The sequence below is a fragment of the Lepisosteus platostomus genome, chromosome 10 (assembly GCF_059453375.1).
Source record: "Lepisosteus platostomus isolate fLepPlt1 chromosome 10, fLepPlt1.hap1, whole genome shotgun sequence".
NCBI lineage: Eukaryota > Metazoa > Chordata > Actinopteri > Semionotiformes > Lepisosteidae > Lepisosteus > Lepisosteus platostomus.
The window spans coordinates 14,975,580-15,001,381 of NC_142620.1; the positions used below are offsets into that span (position 1 = coordinate 14,975,580).

At 35.1% G+C, this 25,802-nt stretch overlaps 1 protein-coding gene and 1 long non-coding RNA gene across 5 annotated transcripts in view; both read left to right on the forward strand.

Annotated features, from left to right (window-relative positions):
• Positions 1-25,119, forward strand: part of dpf3 (double PHD fingers 3) — a 76,608-nt gene extending 51,489 nt beyond the window's left edge. The window contains exons 9-11 of one of the 4 annotated variants that reach the window (XR_015941657.1): positions 475-1,352; positions 3,052-3,132; positions 4,280-7,064. Coding sequence is in view for 1 of the 4 variants with exons in the window: in XM_088648378.1 (XP_088504504.1) it covers positions 17,903-18,015; positions 18,534-18,615; positions 19,103-19,173 (266 nt within the window). In the remaining 3 variants the exon portion in view is untranslated. Of the gene's footprint in view, positions 1-474; positions 1,353-3,051; positions 3,133-4,258; positions 7,065-17,902; positions 18,016-18,533; positions 18,616-19,102 lie in introns of those variants that run through there. The other 3 variants (XM_088648378.1, XR_015941658.1, XR_015941656.1) reach the window with 3 other exon arrangements.
• On the forward strand, positions 8,633-13,673 carry LOC148653407 (uncharacterized). Its single transcript, XR_015941659.1, has 2 exons — positions 8,633-8,778; positions 8,812-13,673. It is a non-coding gene; the product is annotated as an uncharacterized LOC148653407 (long non-coding RNA).
• Positions 25,120-25,802: the final 683 nt, after the last annotated feature.

Below are 25,802 nucleotides of genomic sequence, written 5' to 3' on the forward strand. Positions count from 1 at the left end.
GTCTTTGAAGTTCTGAAGTATTTCAGTTTGTTTCAAATTTAATGTGATACATTCCTTAAAAGTTATTGAACTAGTCTAATCCTTCATTTTAAGTACACTTAACGTGTTAAGTACACGTTTTTGAAAAAAATGTGTATAAATAAAACGGATGATCTTGTTATTAGCAGACACTAAGTCAAGCCCAAGCTTTCATTATTAAAGCAAGGTAGTAGAGTTCATTTTCGGTATTGCAGAATCCCAAGAAATTCCTCTATTTGCGTTCAGTTTAGTACAAAACTATACGATTGTATGCCAGCCCCCAGTCTCACTCCCCTAGCCTCCTAATCCTTGTTGTCATCTGCTTCTTGCTGTTGCAACTCAATCCAGGACTGTTAAATGCACAGGCCTGTGAAAGCTTGGGCCTTGTTCACTGCTTTGTAGTTTTTGCTGTGTGTTCCTAAACTGCCGTGCTGATATATTCATCATACATGTCAGCTGAACGTGGTCGAGGGAGAGACGAGAGGAAGATGGCCTGTGGGGCAGAGGAATTGTTTGGCGCCACGTCAGAAAGCGACACGTCCACATTTCACGGCTTCGACGAGGACGAGTTCGATGAGCCTCTGTCGCACGGCGGCGTGGCCTCTCCCAGGTGCAGATAAAAATGAACTGAACAAACGAAAAACAAAAACCTCTGAAAAACAAAACTGCTGCTTCTTTATTATTTTGGTTTTTTTTTAGTGGAAAGCACAACTGATCACTTCTGAAGAGAGAGCAAGTGTTATTTTTTGTTTATTTTTAGAGGACGATTTATGCTTTTTAATAAGTTAGGGATATTGTTTTTTTGAAAGAAACTTTTAAAGCAATGAGCAACTGACAACCTCTGCTGAATGGCTTGTTGTCTGTCTAATGCAGAAGAACCTTTATTCTGGAATTTTCCTTGGAGAGGAGATATTTAAAAAAATCTAACTTTGAAATATGGATTTAATTGTACAGTGTGGTGTGGTACAGATTTGCCAGCCTAATCGGAATTTAATAACAATAATAGAAGACTGCATCAGAAAACCCGATGTGTAAAACAAAAAAGAAACTATCCTTTGGCTTTCTGTCTGTTGCTGGATAGGAAGGGCAGAAAAAGATTAATTGAACCCCTCACTGGCATTGCACAGCATCATTGAAGAAGGGAATGGGACACTGGATTAAACCAGTCTGAAAATGAAGGAATAGCACAAGACCAACGTCTTTACGCCTGATGAAGCAGTGGCTTCACATCACCATGAAGGGACTCAAAGGCTACACCTGGGCCTGGAAGTAAGAGTAAGGAAGGCACAAGATTGAACAGACTCACACTGGGGCATGGAGGACAGAGCTGACAGGTAAGAGCCAGTTGGCATTTATTTCTCACTTTCACTTATTTTAAGATGCATTCCATAGAATGTTTAAGGGGAGTTCAATTACTCCTCTCTACTTTCATTCGATAGCTTGATCAGAAAGCCATCGATCAAATGTAAAATAATTTCATAGGGCAGAGGATCTGTGCTCTAGAGCCCTTAAAATATTTACACACCATGATCTTTTACATGGTGTCTGGAACAGGAACATTCACGATTCATTCGTGATTAGTGCTGGTCCACAGCTGCTTCCTTGACTAGTTGCTCTCTTTGGGGGGACATGTAAAATTCCCAGAACTGTTCAATAAAAAGGTAAGTAGGAGAAAAACCAGGAGAGGTATCAATTGTACATTTCTTAAGACGTCAGTTTTTCTGTTATTATAATAAATCGAATCGAACTGAATCATAGAAATTCAGTTAAAACTGAAAGCAACTAGAAAAAAACAGTTCCAACCCACTTTACAAGGACAGTAAATATATGCATACGATTATATTTATAGAAATTGAATGAATTAGTAAAACTCTGTTCTGACATTTCTTAAAAGGTCTTGGTAATGAATTGCAGCATTTTGTCCCATAAAACTGAAATCATTTAAGAAAGTTTGACTAACATTGATTCACTTCTGTGGCATACTCTTCATTTCACTGCCACACTGACTGTAGTAGTTCAGGCCATGACACATCTGTTTGATTCACAGATTAATCTTCACTATTACAATCCTCACTGTATCTGTGAACAGACAACATTGTCTCTCTCTGAAGTAGCATAATCTATAAAATGCATTCCTTTAGTTCAGGAGAGTATGCTTAACCATCCAATTGTGTGTGGTAGTTATTCTCCTTAAGAAATAATGCTAAATAAACACATTCTCTTACCTCTCCCCATTATTTGCCTCTTCTTCACCCTGAAGCCATCTTAAGACATACAATGTATTGCCTGATTCCTAAAAATTAGAATATTTGTGCTATATTTAATGGTTAACAAACAGCAAGAACAACCTGATTACCTCTTTATAGCCATAGGGACTTCAGTGACAACATTTAGAAAATAAGGTTGCAAAAATAGAAATTTGGATGGTATGGGGATTTTCAGTGAACAATTTGACATGAATAAGAGGAGGTCATCCTGTTTGGTAGGTAGCAGCTAATTGACTCAAGGATCTCATCCAGCTTTTTCTTGAAAGAAGCCAGGTTATTCGCTTCAACAACATGGCTGGGTAACTTGTTCCACACTCTTACTTTGAGTAAAGAGGAGAGTTTTGTGCATTGTGTGCTTATCACTTTATCACTAGACATACTGCTGGTCCTGCAGTAATGTTTTCTTATCATATTTCTAATTACACATTTCTGTTGTTTTTTGGCCATTCAAACCACTACGGGAAACTAGAAAGCTAACTAAGCTAAAAAAAATGTCATTCTTCATCAGAAAACCTCTTATTCCTAGCTGGGGTTACATCCATCTGATGTCTATTCTGGAAGGACCGGGCACAAGGTGCATACTGGATGGGACATCAATCCATCTCAGCTAATCAATTTTTTTTAAAATACAAGAATAAAGTGCTGCCCCTTAGTCACAGCTTACGGTATATTTTTGGGCTATCCAATTCAACCTAATGTAGTGTTTCATTAAATATTTAATTTGAACAAAGGATAGCATTCACAGCTTTTTCACACTTTTCCACAGTATTTCCATGGAATTACTGCAGTTTTCTGCAGTCTCACTTTGCCTTACCACACTGGACATTGGGAATGGACCAGAAATCATGTGAGATTTTGCAGTGATATCTTTTTAATCTTTGGAATTTAACAACAGAGGGTTTGAAATTTAAACATTCTCTCAGACATTTTGTGGTATGTTAAAGTGTGTAGTGCTTCCAAGTTAAAAACTTAAAGACACTTTTCAGTTAAGACTCATCCTCTATTGAAAGCATAATCCATCTGTTCATTTTGCATGAGGTCTTAAATTCACTTGTTTCTTGTTTTTACAATCCCCCCCAAAAAACACACAAAATTTAAAAGAAGAATGTACAATGCAGAGTACTTAGTTGTTTTCTTAAGATCTGAGTGTGAAATGTATCGTTCATTTTGGCAGCAGCATTTTGATAGTGTCCATCAAGTTCCTAGTTTCACTATCTTAACAGTACTTTGTATGTTTACGTCTTCATGAGCTGTTTGAGAAACTGACATTCTAATCACATTTTACATTATTAGTGGCAGTTTCTGAATTAGTTTCAGTTTACAGAATCATAAAGCAATGAGTAGCCTTTTGGAAAGTGTGCAAAGTACTGTGAATCTTAAAAATTATGTTTGTTAGGTCATGCTGTGGGACTTTCTTGTACTTTATTACTTTATATTATGATGTAGCAATGATTTGTTTTATGCTGCTCCTGTATTAAAGGCAGGTTCTGATTTTTGCCTGAGTTAATGATTGACAGTTGGCATGTCGAAAATAATATTATTTATAGCAATATCTTTAAAGTTTTCTGTATGGATATCTTAAAATCCCTGTGCCTTCCATTTCGCCCAAATTGCACTCCAGAGAAAGAAGATCTGATAGAAATGACTATGTGGTTTCTGTTTTTCCTTTTAAATCATATAGATTGCTTTGAAAAGTAGCTGGGGACCTTCAGAAGGGTATATTCAGATTAATCATAATTAAAAGCATGTCATTTTATCTGTCCCCGAAGGCAGATGATGATAATTTACATGAATTGCATTACTGAATACACTGGTCTATGAAGAGGCACTGTAATGTGATATAACATGGATCTTGAAAGTTGCTGAAATATACAACAAAGCCTCTGGGTTAAAGCTCTTACAAATGATTTGATATGGTGTTTTGATTATGACTTGTTATTGCTTATTCTTGCTGTTACCCATCCAACGAAAAGTCATCCCCATTCCCTCTCTAGGAACAGAACAGATCCGGGCTCCAGGCACCTAGCCACCAGACGCAGGGGCATAGCCATTCCCCAACACCTTCTCTGTGGACCTGTGGACCAGACCCTCAGGAGCTACCAGACAGACTATGAACACCCCCCTTTGCCAGACAGACCAGAAGCCCTTTGGAAGGTTCCAAGCATGTGCAATACAGTTGTAGAAACCATCGTGTTTTCAGGAGGAAAAGAAAATCCCAGTTGAACTGGGACTCAGAATTTGAAAATAATAGTAATAATAAATAATAATAATTTAAAATTTTAGGCTTTTTATTTTTATGTACTGTGCTACAGCCATAGCACCTGTAGCTTGATTTTAAGCCTCTGATTTTTTGTTTGCTAATTTGGTGGCATAACTTTTATTGTAAGTACTTTTCTTAAGTAAAAGAGTAATAAAAAACTTGGTAATGATTTTGAAGGACTGTTAATCACGATAGATGTGTGAAGGATCAGTGTATAACTGCACTTCTCTGTTATTTCATTGTTACTGTACATATCCTGTCACTAACCTCCCAAGATAAGATGACAGTCGCTATTCCATTACTTGTGTTATTTGAAAAACCTTACTGTAACATGACATTGTGCTTTTAGAAATCTAATCATAAACAGTTTTATGATAAGGAATTGATTGGGTGCAGATGCTTTGAAAATATAAAATGTGGTATCATATTGTTAGAAATCAACATAATTCCTTGCCCAGAGTTAATTTCCTAATCATCTTATCAACTAAAAAAGAGACTTCTGGACAACTTACCTTGGGAGAGTGATGTATATTCTGATTGATATCCTTGGTCTCCTTGTTGAGCAACTCTTAGGTTAAAAGTCTGAAAAGACTTTTAAAGCCCGACAAAACGTGTATTAAGAAAGCAAAATTGCATGGTCCAATACAGAAAATTGTTTATAAGAACAAGTGAAGTTTGGAAGCATATTAAAAAATAAATATATGTGTAGAAGGTCTTGATTCTCACCATTTTCATCACTGTGCGAATATTTACTGTAACTTCTGTGTTTTGAGAAGCTGTTTGTACTGTAGTAACATAACAAAACATACAGTATTACGAACAGAAATGGCACCAAGGGATTATGGAGAACATGTATGCAAAGATACACCACCAGTAACAAGTGGAAAAAAATGTGTACACACTGTTCTCCAATAGGTTCCCTAGAGTGACAGAAAATTATATCCCCAAAGAGTTGACACCACCTTTTATCTTTAGTGTGATGTGTCCACACAGATACAGAAGAAAGAGAAGACCCCACTGGCAAGGTGAAAGACAAAATCGACAGGTTGCTGTTAGCTGTAATTAGTGCTGATGCTTCAAAAAGATCCTAGCTCCAAACATGTACTTTTATCTAATCAGAAACCTTTAAACCCTGTGAAGTCCATGCCTGAATGTCACTGTCTTACTCTGTCCTCTAGCTAGAGGTAAATTCTTATTGAGTCCTTACCACTAATCTGACCTAAGCAACATCATTAAGGATCTCCTTCCAGTGTTTGTCTCTAACTTCACATAAACAGAAATTTCTATGGCTTTGCCGGAAACTGCTCTTTCTTCTTTTAGCACACTTGCAAAAAATGCATAAGCATTGGGCATTTACATATGGAAACCTTCTGGAAATATTTAACTTGTTTCCTAAAAGGACTGTAAATTCATAGCTCCTATTTCTGTCTGTTTACAGAACAGAAAAATAAAAGAGAATTGCCTATATGGAAAATAAAAAAAGCCACGGTGTGATACTCTGTGATACGATTTTGTTCATTGCAAAGCTTGTATTGTTCAAATGTGTCAACTCCCTATAAAAACATGGAGAAGAACAGCTTATTGAGGTTTTCACCAGACTACCTTATGATCTTTAAAACAATTATAAATCAATTATGTTTTACAAACCTCAATTAGGTTGTCCCTTTTTTCTCCCATTGGAAAAAAATGGAAGTGACGTTCCAGCTGGTATTGGGCTTTTTTATTCAGGAGTACTACTGAAAGGCCAAAATAACTGATAAAATGTCTTCCAATAAATAATGGCATACAGGTTCAAAACATAATTTTAGTTAATTGTTTTTTAAAGCTCTCTTATAAATGTTTTAATCATGGTCTGTAGTGCAAGAGTTCCAACCACTTTCTTTCCAACCACTAGCTTTTTCTATCAAGAAACACCAACTTGTATTCTGACCATGAATTCTTATTTGTTCACTTTACAGTTCAGGTGACACAATGTTGAAATTTTACATGGTGCGATGTAGTCAAACACTGAGCCATTATTCTACATTTGTCAATGTATAATGTGTTGCACCTTCACGTAACTTAAAAGGAACTTTATAGTCACAGATCTGTAAAGTCATATTCACTTTCAGTGTTATAAAATTAAGAAAAAGTCTTCTTAAATTGCAATATCTGAAATTGTGCACCTACCATAACTTTGTATATAATTGTTTTGTATAGTTCAGCTTTCATTGTTCTCGGCTGTCATTTGAGCTTTGTTCCAAGTCTTTCACTTTTGTAGGCAAATCTTCACTCAATTATAATTTCCTAAAAATGTGAAGTTCAAGAACTGTTGAATTCCCAAATGCTGGGCAGTGTCATTTCTTTATTTACAGCATAATTCATCTCTCAGTTCAGAATTCGTCAGTTTTGTTTCATGAAAATCACACAGCCTCAGTTAATTTTGAGCTTGTTCATATTGTGGTTGACGTGAGGAATTATCTTACTTTGAATAGGAAAAGATTTGTTATTTCAAATATTAAAAAATATTGTTTTTCATATTTTTAGTAAAATTGTGAGATTCATTATTCGAATCATTATCTATGAACCTTATTTGTGTTTTGCTAGATTTAAGTAAAAAATATTCAATAAATGGACACACATCATAATTTATATAAATACCCAAATAAACCTACCTAACCTAAGTAAAATCAGTATTGATCTTAAGTACTTTTAGGGTTACTTGTCTCATAGTGTGTGTGTGGTTTGATGTTGACTGCTTAGAACAAACTAGATTTCTGTGCTACAAGCTTGTCAACCGTAGCATGCTAGGAGATAATCAAGACTTTTGATTTTCTGTCTTCCCCAGAAACTCCATGTTCTCGATAGTGAATCGCTTTGTATACTGTTTTCTTCCTCTAATGTTTTTTTTCTTCTTGAAGAAATGGAATTCGGTGTTGGTCCAATCAAGGGCTTTTAATCAAAGCTAATTAAAATGGTGTGACAGTTCATTAACCTCTAAATAGTCAAATGTCTCCCTTAAAATACTGTACTACAGATTTTACCTAGTAATTGAACAATAGCTAACATGCAGAAGTATATATATGCATTCCATTAAGAACATATAGAATGTTTATGGTATCTGTAGAAAGATGTAAAATACTTATAGATTGCATTAATCCTAATAATTCTATTTTCCAATACTTGATTAAATGAAATTCCTAATGGTAACTAATGGAAGCAGACAAAGACTTTGGACCTGATGTTCCTTGTGGTCAAATTCTTCCACCTTATTTCTATATTTTATTATAGAGTTGCAACTTGCCCACAGGGAAAATAGGGACCATTGAGAATAACCCTCTAAAATAGTTATGACAGAGAAAAGCTAGTGAGCCACATTTTTCAGGGGTCTTCAATTTCTTGGGATTTGACTCACTCAGGTTCTGATTTTTAAAAGTGGCACATTTCAATCCCAGAGCTGTGCTCAGAGCCTGTGAAACTGTCAATTTGATCTGTACACCTCAGTCCCTGAAGGCACAAGTTTAAAGAACCAGGGATACCAGGGGGCTGTTAAACTGGTTCCTACATGTTATGCATCTGACAGATTTGGTTTTAAATCTCTTGGTAGCACTGTACTGGCCTTGTAGAAATATTATTTTTTGTATTCTATTACTATTACATATAAAGGTTTATTATACTCTATTTTAAGAGGAGGAGTACTCATATATTTTAAGATTTGTGTTGAAATTGAATGATTTCACAAGATACATATTGCATATACAGTATGTAACATACAAGGCCCATATTAAGTATATTAAATGGTAAAAGACTTTTGCTGTTCTTAATGTGTTTTCTACAACACTCTCTGTTAATATTACTACCTTTCCTTTACATACATTTGAAAGCCACTTGAGCAACATTGTGATCTTATGTAGATTATATTTAATACTGATGTCTTTTAGTGTTAAGCTTGTGGGCAGATCTCTTTGACAGCTGTCACTAAATCCACCTTTGCTCTGTGTTAGCCTATATTTGTGATTCCTTTCCATTTCTATTTTTTTTTTTAGTTCAACTAATTTGGAATTCTATTCTTCTGTAGACATGTTTATATATATATAAATATATGATTATATATTTCTATACATTGTCTATAGATGAAACTCAAAATAGTCCTAAGATTTTACAGTTTTGTTAATTTCCATTGTAAGAATCATGTCTGTTGTCATGCTGCAGTGATATTGTTAGGGGTTGTCATCATGGGTTTCTGAAAATCAGGTCTTGTTTAACAGATTATTTTGACTTCTTCAGTGTGCAAGTAAATGGATTTTGTATTTATGGTATTGCTTACATCAGGATTTTTGTGTTAGAGTTACTCTTAAATCAACAGCAGTTAATGGCACTTCTTGCAGACCTAGGTAAAATATTTGAAAATAATTTACAGGGAGCTTCATCGCATGTCTAAAAAAGGAGAAACAAGCCTATAAAGTTTCACAGTCTACAAAGTTTACAAAGTTACTTTGTTATTTCTAATATACAGTATACAGTGAGGCTTTAAATACACAACAAATGTCATTGGTTCTAATACTCATTTGTTGTATTTTTAGTACTTACCAGTGTATGCAATTGAAGCAATTGATCTGGGTAACATTTTATGAAGGAGTTTAAGAAATATAAATGTTTAATTTGAGTGAATACTTGTGCTAATTATGCCAGGTCTTTTGTTGTAGAGCAAGATCATAAGAGCTAGTGTTGTACTCATTTATTATAGAATTTAAACAGTGATGTCTCAAATATAACAGATTTATTTCCCAATTTCTTCAGATTTTTCATAATCTTGTTGGTTTTTATTGCTTTTGGGAACAGATCCCATATTTGTGTTCACGTATCAAATGTGTGTGCTACTGTGGTATTTTTAGTTCAATAATATTTACTTAAAAGAATAAAGTATATTAATTCTTATTCATTTTGGATAATTACATTGTTGATTTTTAAACTGAGGTTTAAAGACTGTATTAAAGAAGACAACTGAAAGAAATGTATAATGCTTCACCTTATATATAGCTCAGTATAAAAATGTCTGAGTAAAATATAGAATGATAATAAATTGTAAAGATCACGTATTCCTGGGTTTGAACTTTCTGAAAACTAGTGACCAGCAAAATGTGAATACATTGTACCAGATCTTTCCCTGGCTGGTGTGATGCCTCATAGCCACTGGAATCTCATAATCAAGTCAGGCTTTCTAACTTTGTTCTAAACCATACAAAACAGAACTTATTGTAATTCAGTGTGAATATCCTGCAGCACAAGTTTTGCTGTTCTTTACTGTCAGTAACATTAGTAGAAAAGTATCACTGTTTTCCTGTGTGAAACATTTATGTGGCTAAAATGAGAGCGAAAAATATGTTTATAAATAGCTTACATTTGTCTCTGGCATCCCCTTTCTTTAAGAGTCATTCAATAAATATGCTTATCTTGTACAGTCTTTGAAAATAATTCATTAAATTTGGGCCTTTCAATTCTACATATTCAGGTTACTTGCTATTAATAATTTGCTCTAGAATTAAAAGGGCATGATAAGTGTGAGTTCATTTTAGTATTTTTATTTAACAGGTTTCTGTAGTGAAAACTGTTGACATAAGCAATTTTTCAGGAATGCTGTTAACACTACACACAGTTCTGCCAGACCTTTTGTTTTCAGCCTCTTTAACTCTGTGATGAGTGCTTATAGAGGGCCATGGTTTACTTTTGTTCATTGTACAGTTATGAGTTATTTTGAGTGTGTGTGGCCAAACTAGATTAAAACCAGTCAGAGAAGTTGTCTGTATTTTTAAAGTGAAAACCCTCTGACATGGTCACATGGTTACTTTAAATAGAGCTGGGTGAATAATTTTAATATTGGTAAGCTATATAAATACCTTACAGTTAGAATTGTTGAGTCATTTAAGTAAATAAGTGTGCTTTACACTTTATAAGCACCAGGTCTGGGGTCAGAATTACCAAATCTGAAAATGAAAATGTTAAGCAGCAAATATATCCCTTTTCAGTGTGTTTGACTGTTTGTTTGAAATTAACCACAAATGGGAAATGTAGAATGAGAAAGAGTGTACTCAATATTTTCTAACAAACCAAATCTGGGCCGTAACATATGGGATAAATAATCTACAAGAAAACATACTGTACTTTGAATTATTTTTTTATAAATGGAATTAATCCTTAATTTCATTTCAATTGATTTTAAAGCCTAGAAATTACCCTTTGTTTCTACAGTCCCCTGTCTTCACAGGGTATTGTACAATACAATGCTTGGTATTGTATTTCTGCCTGTTATTAAATTAAAATTACAAGTCAGATTTATTAGTAGTGTAAGAAAAAAAAGATTTTACACCAAGTAGAGTTAGTGACTGAAAAATTTTGACTTCTGATTTTTTATTTATTTAAATACATTGGAATCTTGCAATAGTTAAGTATAGATTATGTAACAAGATTGCTTTGAGTATACTTCTTAGGGATCTGTGATGGCCTGCATGGCCTGTATTTGTTGTACATGAGGTTGATATATTGTTTTTCTCTAGATACCTCCATCAGCTCATAAGCTTTGCGTTATTTCTGCTCCCCTTAGCTGATTTACACTGCTTGGGGAACTTCGTGGGTCAAAAGCAGATATATTCATCTCTTTCATCTGAATTGTTTGTAAGGGTGGACAAGCAAAATATGTACAAAACTGAGTAAACTTTTGCTCTGTCATTTTCAGTTATAAATATGGCATTGACACACAGCTTATTTTAGGGGTGGGGCTCCCGTTAAAGAACTTTGAAACTTTATCCATAGAATAAGCACAGTACAGTACCATAAAGAGTTGTGCATTTGTTTATGTACTCCTGAGACCCATTTTGGAAGTGAGTGGTGGGCTGTCATAATTTGTTGGCTTTCAGTTTGCTAGGCATTGCAATGCTAGGAAGTTGATCAGCAGCCAGGCTTTGAGTTAATGTAGCTGCTGTTTGCATCAAGCAAAACAGGAAACAGAAGTATTTTGCAGGTTACACATGTGGCTTGTTTTTTAAGGAGGGGTGGTAGCAATCAGAACAGTGTTATAGCCATGTTTCAATTACAAATGACATTTCAGGGTTCCCAGGCCATGCAGAAGAGAGTGCATGGACTGAGGGGAGGTGCTCTATTGTGATGTTTCCAGAGTTACTAGTCCCCAGTGACATCATTGTTTTAAGTTTTCTGTGTATGTCTATATGTGTGTCCATGTTTTACGTTAAAACCATAGCATTGCATATTCATGACAATTTTAGATGAGAAGGCTGATTAATGTTGGGTGGTGCATATTACATCTCCTAGTTTTTATAAAATGATACCTATCCTACTGTTTAATGCATGTGCTTTTTCCTTGCATAGCCTTAAAAAACACAGAGAGAGCTATATCTCCAGGAGTAACATTTGGAAATAAATAGGTTCCTTGAAAGAAAAGAGTCTTACCGTGAATTGAATAGTGTAAAATCATGTATTGACATTTTAATCATTTTAAAAAATGCAGCCTTACCGGTTAAAATGCGATATCAAGCAACATGTTTCAAAAGAAAACTGCACATTGGTTTATGATTAACCATTATGTTTCAATTTGTTCTAGCTTTCTCAATGCATGTAATAAGAAGATTAGTTGCTTGGCTTTGTTAACATGTTGAACAATCTCTCAGATTGTTAGAAATAGCATTTCTGATAGTAGTGATAAATTGGTTGCAAATTGACTTGACTTGACAGTGTGTGATTCTAAAGACATTGGTCCCTGAAGAGTTTTGGGGCACTGATCTTATTAACAAAACCTGATCAATGATTTTGGAAAGAGGTGATTGCTGCTATATTGCTCTTCAAGTCTTTTTCAAATCAAAGCATGGAAAAGCTAGATGTTAAAATGGGCTTGGGACAATACAGTAGAAACAGGAGTGCATGTACCAGGTGGAAGGCTCATGGGAGAAACTGAAATGGACATCATAATTGAAAATTTCATAATTAAAAAGAAGAAACAGATGGAGTCAGCCTTTTGATTGTACATGAATGTGTATTTTAGGTCTGAATGACGAAAACTGGTATTCAATTCTGCCCTAACATGTGAACAACTACTTATACCATCTAGCTGCTACAGGTGGCTTTGGAAGGAGACAGCCTTAAGACTATAATCCTTACAGATTGAAGTCAACATGTCATCAAAGGCAGTTCATCCATAGCTTATATTTTCATTTGCTTTGACCTTCAGTGCTGTACTCACATATCCTGTAGCTCTGCGTACCGTTTGTCTCAGTGTTGCAAGAAAATCAAAAACATCTTGTTATGTGGAATTTTTGTTTGGGTCATAAGTGAGACCAAACCATCCTAAAGCATATTGGATCTTTCTGGATGAATACACTGGTTTGTTGAAAATAATTATATTTAAAAACAGATTTTTATTTCTGTACAATCAAATTGAAAAAGGACATAGTGGAATAAAGGAAATAATTCCTGGGAAAGCAATTTCTATGGGGGCCACTTGGGTGCAGACGTGAATTCCTAGCGTGTTAGTATCCCTGCATCCTTCAAACATTAAAAAAAATTTGAAGAAAATAGAACTTAACTACAGACAGTAGATAAGTTCTAGTCAAAATATTTTAGTCTTTTTTTTTGTAGTTCAAACCAATATTCTTTTAAGGATTGGTTAATATGGCCTGGTCAACCCTCTGCTGAAGGCCTTGTTCAGTGGAATGTTATAGTTACTGACTGAATGAACTGTGTTTATGAGACTTTCAGTGGTTAATGTTAGAAATGTATATTTCTTGTGAGCTTATGATGTTTTTGCACCTCACACATTTTACTTATCGTGCTGAGAGGCTTTTTTGTGAAACAGAAGGCTTAGATGATGTATAAGCAGACACTTTTTGTCAGTGAAATCTTTAATTTATAAAAAATAACAGGAGGTCTGTGTAAGGTCCCTGTACATGTTAAAATTGCTGAATTTTGCAGGACCTTCTTGTTAATTTAAAGCCACAATTTTATATAGCTGAACTGAAATGAAAGTGACTGTTGTTTCAGACTCTTCATATGTTTATTTCAAATTGTCAGTTACAAAGGAAAGTCTTTGTTATTGGAAATATTTTTATTGTAACAAAAGGAAATAAAGAACGAGTCTCCTATCCATGCCTAGGTGGTTGATGTAGCTTGACTGAAAAGAGTGTGTGACTGAGCTGAATGGTCATGGCCTGTGAGGAAGGTAATGAATGTCTTGTTTAGGGTTAGACTGATACAGTACAACACAGTCTACTATGAATTCCTTAAAAATGAGGAATTGCAGAATATAAAGGCTGCTGCTTACAAGATGAACATTGTTACTACCACTATGCTGTTGGTGGAGAGTAACTTAGTGATTTTTTTTCACTATGCTACCACACTGTACCGTATGCCCATTTGTCAGGAAGAAATGCATAATACCCTTACACATATTTCACTTTTTTACTCCGCTTCATCACTGAAATGTTGAAAGTTTTTAGTTATTAGCCTGACCGTGGATGGCAATTTTCGTACAATAAGTGGTATTTAAAGAAGGGTTGAAGTGATGTGTGATTGGACGGGTATTCACATTCAGGTTTGAATGAGTTTGTTTTCATGTTAGTTTGTGTCAGAGAGACTCCTTTTTATTTCAGTAAGGTGTCTCATCCCTATTTCCATCATGTGGCACAAGACGGCTCTTTAAACATTCTTAGGTTGGAATTAAAAGCAAAGTTTTCATCAAAAAAGCTTTTAAAGCCTTCTTAATCCATAACCTTATATGTGAATGGAATTTACCAGCCTTTTGGAAATTAAAGATATTTATTTTTAAAGGGTGCATTCACATGATTATTATTAATGTTCTTATATCTATACATTTTACTGATATCTAGCTATGCACAATCCTTGAATTGGAAATATAAATTGAAATATAGACTAACAATATGACGTTTCTTTAAATGTCTTGTCTCTTGTGTTCGCTGCAAAGTTAAATAGTTGCACTACATTTGGCTAGTAACCACAGAAACCTGCCTTTTATTATTTTTAAAGTTTACATTTAAATAAACAAATACATTATTTATATTATGCACTTACATAATTTGCAAAGACTGACATTCCAGTGAAGCCGTGCCTTCAGCTGCAGTGAGATGGAGGTTTTTATAGACGTCATTGGAAAATGTCCCTGCTAGATCCCTTGGAATGAACCTTGGAATGAAGTATCCTGGGATGTGATTACAGGTTCCTGAACTCATCGGAGACAGAGATGGTGTGTCTGGATCTCTAAGATAACAGCATTAATAGGTTTATTTAGACAGTGCAGCATTCTGATTTGCATCCCAAAGGAACAGCCAAATTGTTTGTGCTGTAAACAAGAAGAACAGCACTTCAACTATTTGTATTAAGAGTCCTTATTTCCTGTGTGTGAAGAGACTTTCAGCACACAATAGTTACTTCCTTCCCCTCTAGTGCTGGAAATTTGGCAGCCAGAATAAATAATTAAGGCCCTTAAAGTGAAACACTTTATTGTGATCTTTTTGGTTTTTATATTTAGCAGCACAGTATTTTCTAAATGTCTGAAATATAATTAATTTATTATTTTATATGCTCACATGTGCACAACAACATTTTTCCACTATGCTCAATCAAATCATTGTAAGACCTGCCTGTAACAACTCTCCATCTTTATTGGGTCTTCGGAAGGCAACACACTACTATAGATAGGAGTCAGAAGTTACTTTTCAAGCAAATTAAGTTCCTCTGTTAGGTCACCCTTTTCACAGGCAAATGAAGTTCCTCTGTTACTCGGTACAGCCCAGTTAAGTGCAAAAGTACTTAATTGTGAGCTAGTAAATATGTGTTGACTAAGGTGCTCATTTCTGAGGCACTACCATTGCTGGCCAAGGCCAAGAAGAAGGTTGAGCTCTGTGGTTGCAGGCTCGCGCTTGATTTATGTTACTAGGTGACCAGGGTTTTCCACGCTTCAGAGCACAATTGGCTGCGCTACCAAGGGGAGGGTGGGAATAGTGATTAGTTCTGTCAGGCACATTGGGACACAGCATCTAAGGTCTCCCAGGCACTTGCAGATTTGCTAGTGGTGTTGAGCCTCCACTTTGGTGCTGTGGTGCCTGTCGCGTGTTAAAAGATGCAGGGTGAAGTTGGAGAAGTCTGCCTTCCCTTCCTCATTTTCCCCAAGGGCAGTTAGGGGGGAGTGCAGCAGCATGCCCTGATGCGAAAAATACAACTTCCAAGTCGTGTGGGCAAAGAAACAAATTAAGTGATTTAATTTAGCGATTCTAAATTAAAAAAAAACAGATTCTTCACATTGGGGAGGTCTCCTGGACTAACCAATGGCATTTTCTTTTTACCAGGGTACTTGTATAGGAGTAGCAAATTTGCATAATGTTCTGGCAACAATGATTTTCTGATTGAAGTTTCCAGCACACTTGGGTCAACATGCCACATATTTTGATAGATTATCATGAAAGTATCATGTCATGGAGATTTACATTAATAGCATGTTGCAGTTGGCCACGTGAGTAGGTATAATGATTTATCTTGGACTTTTCAGTGAATCTACTGTAGCCTTACTGATCAAAATTAGGTCCCACTGATCACTAATTATTTTTCCTGAAAACATGTTAATGCCTGGGAAATTTTTATCTTCATTTTTCTATATCGTCCTACTGATTTTAAAATGTCATTCCCACTAGACTAATACATTTCTACATGTTGTCAAACTGTGAATTGTTTTTTTGGCCAAAGTATGGAAAATATGGTATGTTCAGAACTACAGTAGGTGAGTGAGTTGGAGCTCTTAGTAAATTACAAATTAAGTTCCTTATTACAGTATTGAACCTGAAACCTTTTTTTCCTGCATTACACTTCAGTTTCCAGTGAAGGAAACTCAGAGAATGGAATAGTGTCCTGATTTCAGAGAGACGGAAATAAGAAACTTGTGGATCCTGATATTCCGCCGATGTTCCATGTGACAGTTCGTGACTTCTACACCTTCTTTAACGTTATCTCAAATCACAAGTAAAAGTCAGACTCTTTTGATAAGGCCTAATCCGCGAATCTCTGAGCTGCAAAACATACAGATCATCAAAAAAGAGCAACATCTGGAGGTTGCACTTTTAAGGGTGTGTCAGCAATGGGATTATCTAGCATTACTACAGTATTTCTTGACTAACATCATTTAAGTAGTTCAGGTGGGTATCTGTGTCAGCATGCGTAGGCTGGAAAGGGACAAGTAATAGGTTTATTCCATGCTGAAAAGAGAAGAAAGAAAACACATTTCTGCTGTGGAGCCTTTATACCCGAAGAAGGCCCCACAGCAGAAACGTTGTGTTTTCTTTCTTCTCTTTTCAGCATGGAATAAACCTATTACTTGTTTCTTTGTAACATTATTAAAGGTCAGTTTTTACAATACAGTAAAAACTATTGTGTAAAATCTGTATTTATCACAGCATGAAGGGGAAAAAAGCAGTTTTCAGGTCCCAGTGAAAAGTGTTACATGTTGCATTTGTTCACTATATCATGTTTTGATAGTACATTGATACCTGTATACAAAACCTTGGCCAATAATCAATAAATACCGTTTGCTAGTATTATTAGTAATATATTAGGGGATATTAATCACCCACAGATATTAATGCTTTATACCAGTGGGTTCTTAACTTTTACTGCACCCCTTTAGTTCTCAAAATCTGTTCTTTGCACCCCGTGACTGATATATCAGAACTGTAGAATGAAAGAGATAGATTTAAATATTTTTTTTTACTTTGCAGTACAATTTAGAATACACAAAAATGATACACTTGCATTACATTAAAATACCAAGGTTTGGTGAGAGAAGTAGGTGTACTTACTGTACTGTACAGTACAGTATGTGCCTGTGCTTGAAATGTGTGTTTTTCGATTATTTACCTTCTAAACCACCTAAAAAAAAACCTAAAATGGTATCTTGCACCCCCAGATTAAGACAAACTCAATACATACACAGTGGTTAATCTATCCAGTAGGCACTGACTGGTCTATGAAATGATGACAGCAAATACAGTAAATAGTAAACTATTTAAATCCAGGTTTCTTTAAGTGACTTGATTGAGGGGAAAAGCCACTCTTAAGATTTTGTGAGTGTGTCTGACCAATAAAAAGAAAACTGACACGTTGCATTGAGGGAATATTTTCCACCACTTGTAATAAGGGTGATACAGTCCAGTCCATCATAAAACCCTGCATTACCCAGTAATTGCAGCTGACTGATATCTCCAGCTGAAACATTTCTTACTCACATTCTGAGCAATAGTGCTGCAGCAGATGCTCTGGCAGAAATGGTGTCTCTTTTCTATTTGCTTATCATTTTATATCCCTGCAGGCCACCCCACCTGTCTGCAATTTACTGACAACATGATGCAGGCTGTACACACCTACCAGTGGCAGTGCATTGAGTGCAAGTCCTGCAGCCTTTGCGGCACGTCTGAGAATGATGTAAGGCTCTACAGATGCTTTTAGGTGCATGCAAAATACTGTATTGTGACATGTGATTCTATATAAATATAAGAGCTTTAGGTTTCCAGGTTTAACAGCAGTTCTGCATTTCTAAAGAACTATATGTTTCATGAGTTGGAAAGGGAAAAGTGTAAAATAATGGTACATTAAGATCGAATTTATAAAAATCCATGAAAACATAGTATTGTCTGCCTTTGTATTATCACAATGTTTGGTACAGTATGTATAATATAAAATGGGCTCTGGATGTAAGAAACATGCAGATCTGCATGATGCATGATCTGAAGAATACTGGGCATTCTGACATTCAGTCTTTTGAGACAGACTATAGTTTGAGTGATTCTGTCTGTTTTCACAACATTTTGGGTTTTCCAAAAAGTCTTGCCCATCTGCAATGGTCTGGCAAGACACTCTTATGAAAGTTAGCAGCACAAACCCATTCATTCACAGGCTTCAGTGTGGCAGGAATGTAATGGATGATGTATCTTCTGCTTTAGGACCAGCTTTTATTCTGTGATGACTGCGACCGTGGATACCACATGTATTGCTTGAAGCCCCCAATGACTCAGCCTCCAGAAGGTATTTCTGGCGCAACTAAATATGCTTATTTTTCAAGGGTGGAGGTGACACATTCTACCCAGATATGTTCAACAAATTGTAAATAAATGTGCAGTGTAGTTATAATGAATTGATTAATTTGTGGGTAACTGAATGCAAGATGGCAGACTAGGTTAAATGAGGTGGAACTAAGTGAGGTGCCTACAGGAGTAGATCTTAATGATGGAAAAATGTGTCTTCTCAGCTAGCCTATATAGCTGAGATGCTCAACCACACAACCACACCTGACATAATTTATGATGGAAGTTTTACATGTATGGCCCTCTCACTATCCAAATATTTGCTGTAGATTTTAGTCACACAGCATTTACTGGAAATATGCCAATGCAGATATGAAGTGAGCCCTTAAAAAGATGGCATTTATCATGGTATCACCTCAGGGAAAGAAGATCTTCTTGTTTTAGGATTTGTACTCATTGCCTCAGTGTCATCTTCTTTTTTCCTATAGGGAGCTGGAGCTGCCTTTTGTGTTTGGACCTCCTTAAGGACAAAGCCTCCGCCTACAGTGATCAGCTGTAGACACAGAGCTGACCTCATGTGCCATGGGCCCAGGGAAGAGACCTATCACAACTACATTCCTAATGCAGAGACATTCTGCAATGGTGCTCGTCTCTGTACAAAACACAGGGACGCTTCACATCTCTCTGAAACTGCTGCTGTCTTACTAAAGACCCTAACAGGGCCCACCCCAATCCACTGCATTATTTCTTCCTGTACCTGTTATTTTAATTCTCTGCTCCTTTTTGATTCTAAAAAATAATCCCATTTTGAACTGCACCTTCATTTTCTGGACTAATCTGATACTATTGGTTTAGTATTTACTATTCATTCATCAGAATATGTTATGTGCACTTCAAAATTAGGTTGTCTGTACAGAGTTGTGTCTCATACACCATACCTCGACACTATTCACTTAGTATAAATTGCCAAGAGACTTTAGTGACAGATGGACATGGTCTGAAGTCCTTATCTGTTTATGTGACAGCAGCAAAAGCAAATACAATAAAGTACAATGGGAAAAATAAAAAGGAACTCAACTTAGATTTGATTTTAATAAGTTTAGTTAATCAGTGTCTTTCATAACCAAAATAGCAAGCTGTCATCTTTGTATTCAAGTTTTGTTTTTTAGAATATAAACTAAGAATTGGTTTAGAATTACTGCACCAATAGATGCATTCATTCAAATAAATAATTTTTTAAGAAGATACAGTCAGTTATAAAATGGAGATACATACCATATAAAATAACAATTTAAACATTATAAAATGATAAATACAAGATGCCTTTTGAACATGATATTCATTACATTGTTAATGATGAATGCTCTACCTCATTTCTGAGTTTAACACACTTTCAAAGAAAGATTAGAAAAGGGTGAAAAGTATGTTAATCAAATAATATCAGACTTCTTAAGCATTATCTAATGTCACAACTGCAACACAACATGTAGACAAGTGCATCTTAAACAAACTACATTGCTTTTAGTCTACTTGTCTGTTAATGTAGCGCAGATGTACTCTTTCTTGACGAATCATAGTATGTGCTGTTTAACACTTTTAGTTATTTGTACAATATATCAAATATCTACAAGAGTCCAGGAAATGAAAACAGTAGTTAAAATAAAGGCATGCATTACTGGTAAACAAAAGGTTTAAAATACCACCAAAATATACATATTTTAAAATGGATCATATTTCTTCCAAATTTTAGGGTCTGATTGTCATGAGTATGTTACAAAATCTCTAACCAAGTATTTTTCTACTTATCATTTTTTAACTTTTCCTTAGAAAACCCATTTAGTTAAAAAGAGTATGTGGGTTATAGAAGTATTGATTAATTGAATAAGTTCTGAAGTGATATACTGTACAGCTCCCGTGCCAAAAAAACAAACCCTCAAACATTTCATTAATTCTGTTCTCACCCCTCGCATACATTCAACACCCCTGCTGCATACTGTACAGTGAAGTGCTATTCTGAACTCCTATATTGTAAGTGCTCTTGGTCTCCATAGGCTGCTTTTTACAGGCTGTATGATTTCAGGCCTCTAATTAATAACCTCTCAGGAACGTGCTTGTTATTTGGAAAATTATAAAACAAAAGCCCACTGTACAAAAATCATTGATCAGTAAAGATCACAAAGCTTTAGAGACCACACTACTCATATGAAAACAGAAAAAAGTTGATCTCTGCTGAAAAAAAACTGAATTATTTTGCAGTGTTTTCAAAATTGTTAGTTAAATTGCTGGTCGAGATCAGTTACACCTTTTTCACAGTTATTCAGGCACATCTAAAACATCTTTCCAGAGAAATGAATGAAATCTGACACAGACTTTAATATTCTGTGCCCTAACTCTTCTTTGGCACAAGGCAGTTGTACAAGCTCCTTACTCTCCTTCTGACTGTTCTAATACTGCCACTGCCACTACAATGACTGTTACAAACAGCATTTTCTGCGAGCCTGTTATGATAATAGGCCACAGAAACCAAACACAACTTGAAAGTTAGGATTCTCTGACATGCATCTTAACAGGTTCTGTGCATTTTATTGCAGTAAGTGTTATACAGTACTTTAATCTAGATTTAACACTATAAAGCACATCATTAAAGCCTTCCAAGAAGTTGAGACCATACAATTCCTATTCCTATTAAAACAAAACTATTACTATAGCTACACTAAGGCTGTTTTTGATACCTTCCACTAACATCTATTTTTTCTCCATCCAAAAATGTCAGCGTGCTCTGTCTTGTACAAAATTCTAAATATGTCCGTGTCTGTGCAGTGGTGTGAAAATAAGATGGGAGGGAATGGAATGCCGAATCAGAACGCTGCTTTATGCAGTGTCAAAAAGTTCTAAGCTGTTTAAGGAATATATTAAGAACCTGATTAGGTTTCCCCAAACTCATCCCGATTGAACTATCAAACAAAATAGAAAAGTGTCACTGGAACCACTCAAGCTGATAACATTTTAAATGAATCAGAATGTAGAATAAAATTTGAGCTGTGTAGAAGTTAAATGGAATTATCAGCTTGCTAGAGTTCAAGCTTCTGGATGAATATCCACCCTTAAATGTAACTTTGTCTTGTCTTTTATTTTGAGGATGCTGTTTTACAGTACCTCCGTAAAAATGTGGTGCTAATTCTCTGACTTCAATAACAGATTCTCTCGTTGTTAATGGAAGAAAAGCTTGTTAGTGAAAATCTTTTTATTTTATTTACTACAATGTGTTTGGACTGGAAAATAAGCTTTTTCTGTGCATACTTGCTTAGAGTTTCTAAACCTTATGTTTGTGTTTCAGTGCTTTCACAGGCTTATTTACTGCATGAAATTAATATACAGGCCTGTACTTCTTAATAAAGTTAGACACTCTGGACTGTTTTTTGTACAATCAGTATCAAAACACACATGATAGTATGTTTTCTTTAGCAACTGAAAAAGCCTACCACTTCTCTATCAGTTCCAGGCAATGCAATAATTTATTATTTTTTAAGGGGGAGCTGCAACCCTGTTTTCATATTTCAGGGACAGAAAGAATTAGCATTGATGAGTACTCATGTATGTACTCATGAATGTACACAGTAACTTGTAAAACCTCAGATTTACAGAACAAAAATAGACATACTTTCCAACGGTGTGCAGCGCCATATTCTGCAATTCAGAACAAGACAAGAAATCTTCCGGTGAAATGTGCAGCCCTATGACATTGTAAACAAGCAGGCTTGTGAACACACCTATTTTAATCTAGTAGAAATATTGCTCTCGATTTCAAGGCAGTTTTGCCAACAAATAATGCTAACTACATTGCAAATTTGTGGGAACTTGATTGTGAGTTTGAGACAGCATGGTGACTTACAGTACTTTCATAAAGTTCACGATTTTGTGCTTCATTTGAAATTTGTAATTTTGTGACTATAACGTCAAGGAATTAATTTTACCAAGATTTAAAAACTGAGGTCTGAGAAATTGGGACTGCAGTTCTCCTTTAAAGAGCCAAGAGATGCTGAGATGATTGAGAACAGGTACATCAGACATATTTCCCATGTCCTGACTTGGGAAATAAATTTAAACATTCATGGAAATATACTGCTGTGCAAAAGTCTTAGGCTTCTTAGGAGTTATAATTTGCAGGTTATTAGCCTTGAAACAATTTACTCTTGTCTTCCCCACAATGAAAGAAAACAAACTTTTAATTTAACCATCTTTAATCACAAAGCAGAATCTTCAAAAATGTAATCACAACAACTCAAGATGGACTATACCTGAGCAATCAATTTGTGGTGTTGCTATAATCTATCCTTGTGTTCCTTGCCATTATCCTTATTTATTCTTTGACACATAAACGTAAAAGTCTGCTTTCTGTATTAAAATATACAGATTTAGCATTTAGCGAGATCAAGTATTAGCTCAAAAAGAGCTGATTGCTCAAAATTAAAGTGTAAATGGGAGATTATTATAAAATTGTCTTATGAAAAACCTAAAAGAATGCAAACTGTCTTAGGCTTTTATACAGCAGTTTAAGTGACATACAGTAGATTATAGAAAAAATAGATCAAATATACTGTATGTATATGAATATGACAGATGGAATATTTGTAACTTCAGACGATGACCATTTTAGGCTTTTATACTGTAGTGTTATTTAGTTATGGTACCATTTTACTGTATTAGCCATTATGTATAATCACATTATTTACCCATGTTTGTAGTACAGTATAATGTATTAGATAAAATCCTGCTAGTTGACTCTCCAGCTTTAGCTATATTTGAAAAATGTGTGGAATAACTTTGTATTGGTCTACACCCAGTCCTCATTGAAAGCAATCATTATTAGGGATTTATAAAATATACAGGCGTCTGGAGCTTCAATAGATTGATTTTTTCCTGTTCAGGAATATGTGAAAAGTTATTGTGTAATTTCCTTTCATTAAATAATAAAGTCCTGCTTCTAAAAACATTAGGACACTTACAATGGACTTCATGAGACATGTTAAAAAGATATAGGTGGAAATATAGTCAAATGAATTAAAAAAATATTTGAAAACAGTATTATACACTTAAATATTGAGTTAAATATCAAATCTGAGGTCTGGTGAAAATTGCTCACATTAATACTGGATGTCCACAACTACCATCCCAAAATACAATTAACTTGGCTTTGGTTAAAGAAATGGCTGGTGTCAGTGGGTCTGCTTTTATTTCAGAAGTATGCTTTAACATAAATAATCTATAATTAGTTCTAAGAAATATACATTGTCTCCGGAAAATGTATCTTATTTTTGGAATTGTATTGTCATATCCTGACAATCATGAAGTTGTATAGCTAATATTCTAAAGTACAGATTTGTGTTTACTCTGAAGACATACAGTACCAAGCTGCCTTCTAACAATCTGTAATGTTAGGCCTCCCTTTATTTTGCTGAACTTTGTCCTAGTCAGATACCTTTTCATGTGATAAGTATGCAGGGCTGAATTGTTGAATTTCTTACAGCCTCTTTCATTTCTATCATAATGTCATTAAACTTTGTGAAGGATTGAATGCAACAGTAAATTCATGTCATACTGGATGTTTGTAAGAAATGTTACTAACTCAGAGTTTAACATTTCTACATGGTTTGTGAGACTAGGTTCTACTGTCCTGCAGGTCTGTTACAACTGAAACTTTTGCTGATACCAGATTATCATGTAACCCTGTCATGACCTCTGATTGCAGTAGCAATGTCACAACCCCAGTGTACTATGAACATTTGGCCACTGTGTCACTCTCATATAGAAAGTCTAGCAATGCCTACAAACAACACTTGCATGCAGCGACAAGGTTTCCAACATTAGCCTGCTTTCTTAAGCACTTCTTTATTCAAGTACAGTGCATGTATTCTTTTACTAGATTATGGAGTATAAAAAGAAACCATTTTCCAGATTTAACAAATATGTTACATAATGAACAACTTTTATCTATGACTAGAAAACAAATGTTCAAGAGCATTCCTCTCTCTGCTCCCTTACAGTTAGAAATGGTGATTGTAATTTTAATTCACAAAATCCATGCAGAATGCACATGCGTAGACTGGCTCTTTTACTATCAAACCACTGAGTCTATTCAGAGTTATGTGAACAGAATTTGCCAGAACAAAATCCTGGTGGAGAATCCCTCATAATCATTGAGATGATCATTGAGATAAGTGCAAACAATTTCATATCACAATTTGTTTAATAAAAATAGATGCTAAGACAGATGTTGAGATTGACATAATTCTGCCCTTTTAAGATCTTAAAACATTAATACAAGATGTTTGAACTATTTTGTATGTAGCAAAATTACTTTTTTTACTATGCATAATTACATTAATGTTGTTTAAACTTTCTGTCAACAGCATTTAATGCCAGTGGTTTTCAGTGCCTCTTAAACTGCCTGAGATTTACCAACATTACATAATAAAACAGTGACTTTAACCAGTCACAATACTGATGGAGATTCAGTTTTGATTTTGGTACTGTGTATTTATTTTTATTGCATTACAGACAAGACACAAACAGAGGCATGTTTCCAACAGCGCAAATTGAAAAAGTGGTAAATACAGCACCCAGTGTTTTTCCCCTAGAGTGTGATAAAGTAATGTTTATTGCTTAGAAGATGCTTAGTAAACTGTAGTCTTTGTATAAATGCCTTCTGTTATTCCATTTGCTTAAATCTCCAATATAAAATAAAAGTGTAACTGAAACACATTTTTGTGTACTTGTATCTCTCACAGTACAAGTACTGGAATTTAAGATGTACAATTCTGACAAATTTCCAATGCTGCAAATAGTATTTAATTGGGATAGAGGTCATTAGTATTACATCCAACAACAATCCAAACCCAAAGGAAACTTTAAAAAGGATTCATAACTGGAGACAAGAGGCTACAGTGCCTTGCGAAAGTATTCGGCCCCCTTGAACTTTTCAACCTTTTGCCACATTTCAGGCTTCAAACATAAAGATATAAATTTTTTATTTAATGTGAAGAATCACCAACAAGTGGGACACAATTGTGAAGTGGAACGAAATCTATTGGATTTTTGAAACTTTTTTAACTAATAAAAAAATGAAAAGTGGGGCGTGCAAAATTATTCGGCCCCTTTACTTTCAGTGCAGCAAACTCACTCCAGAAG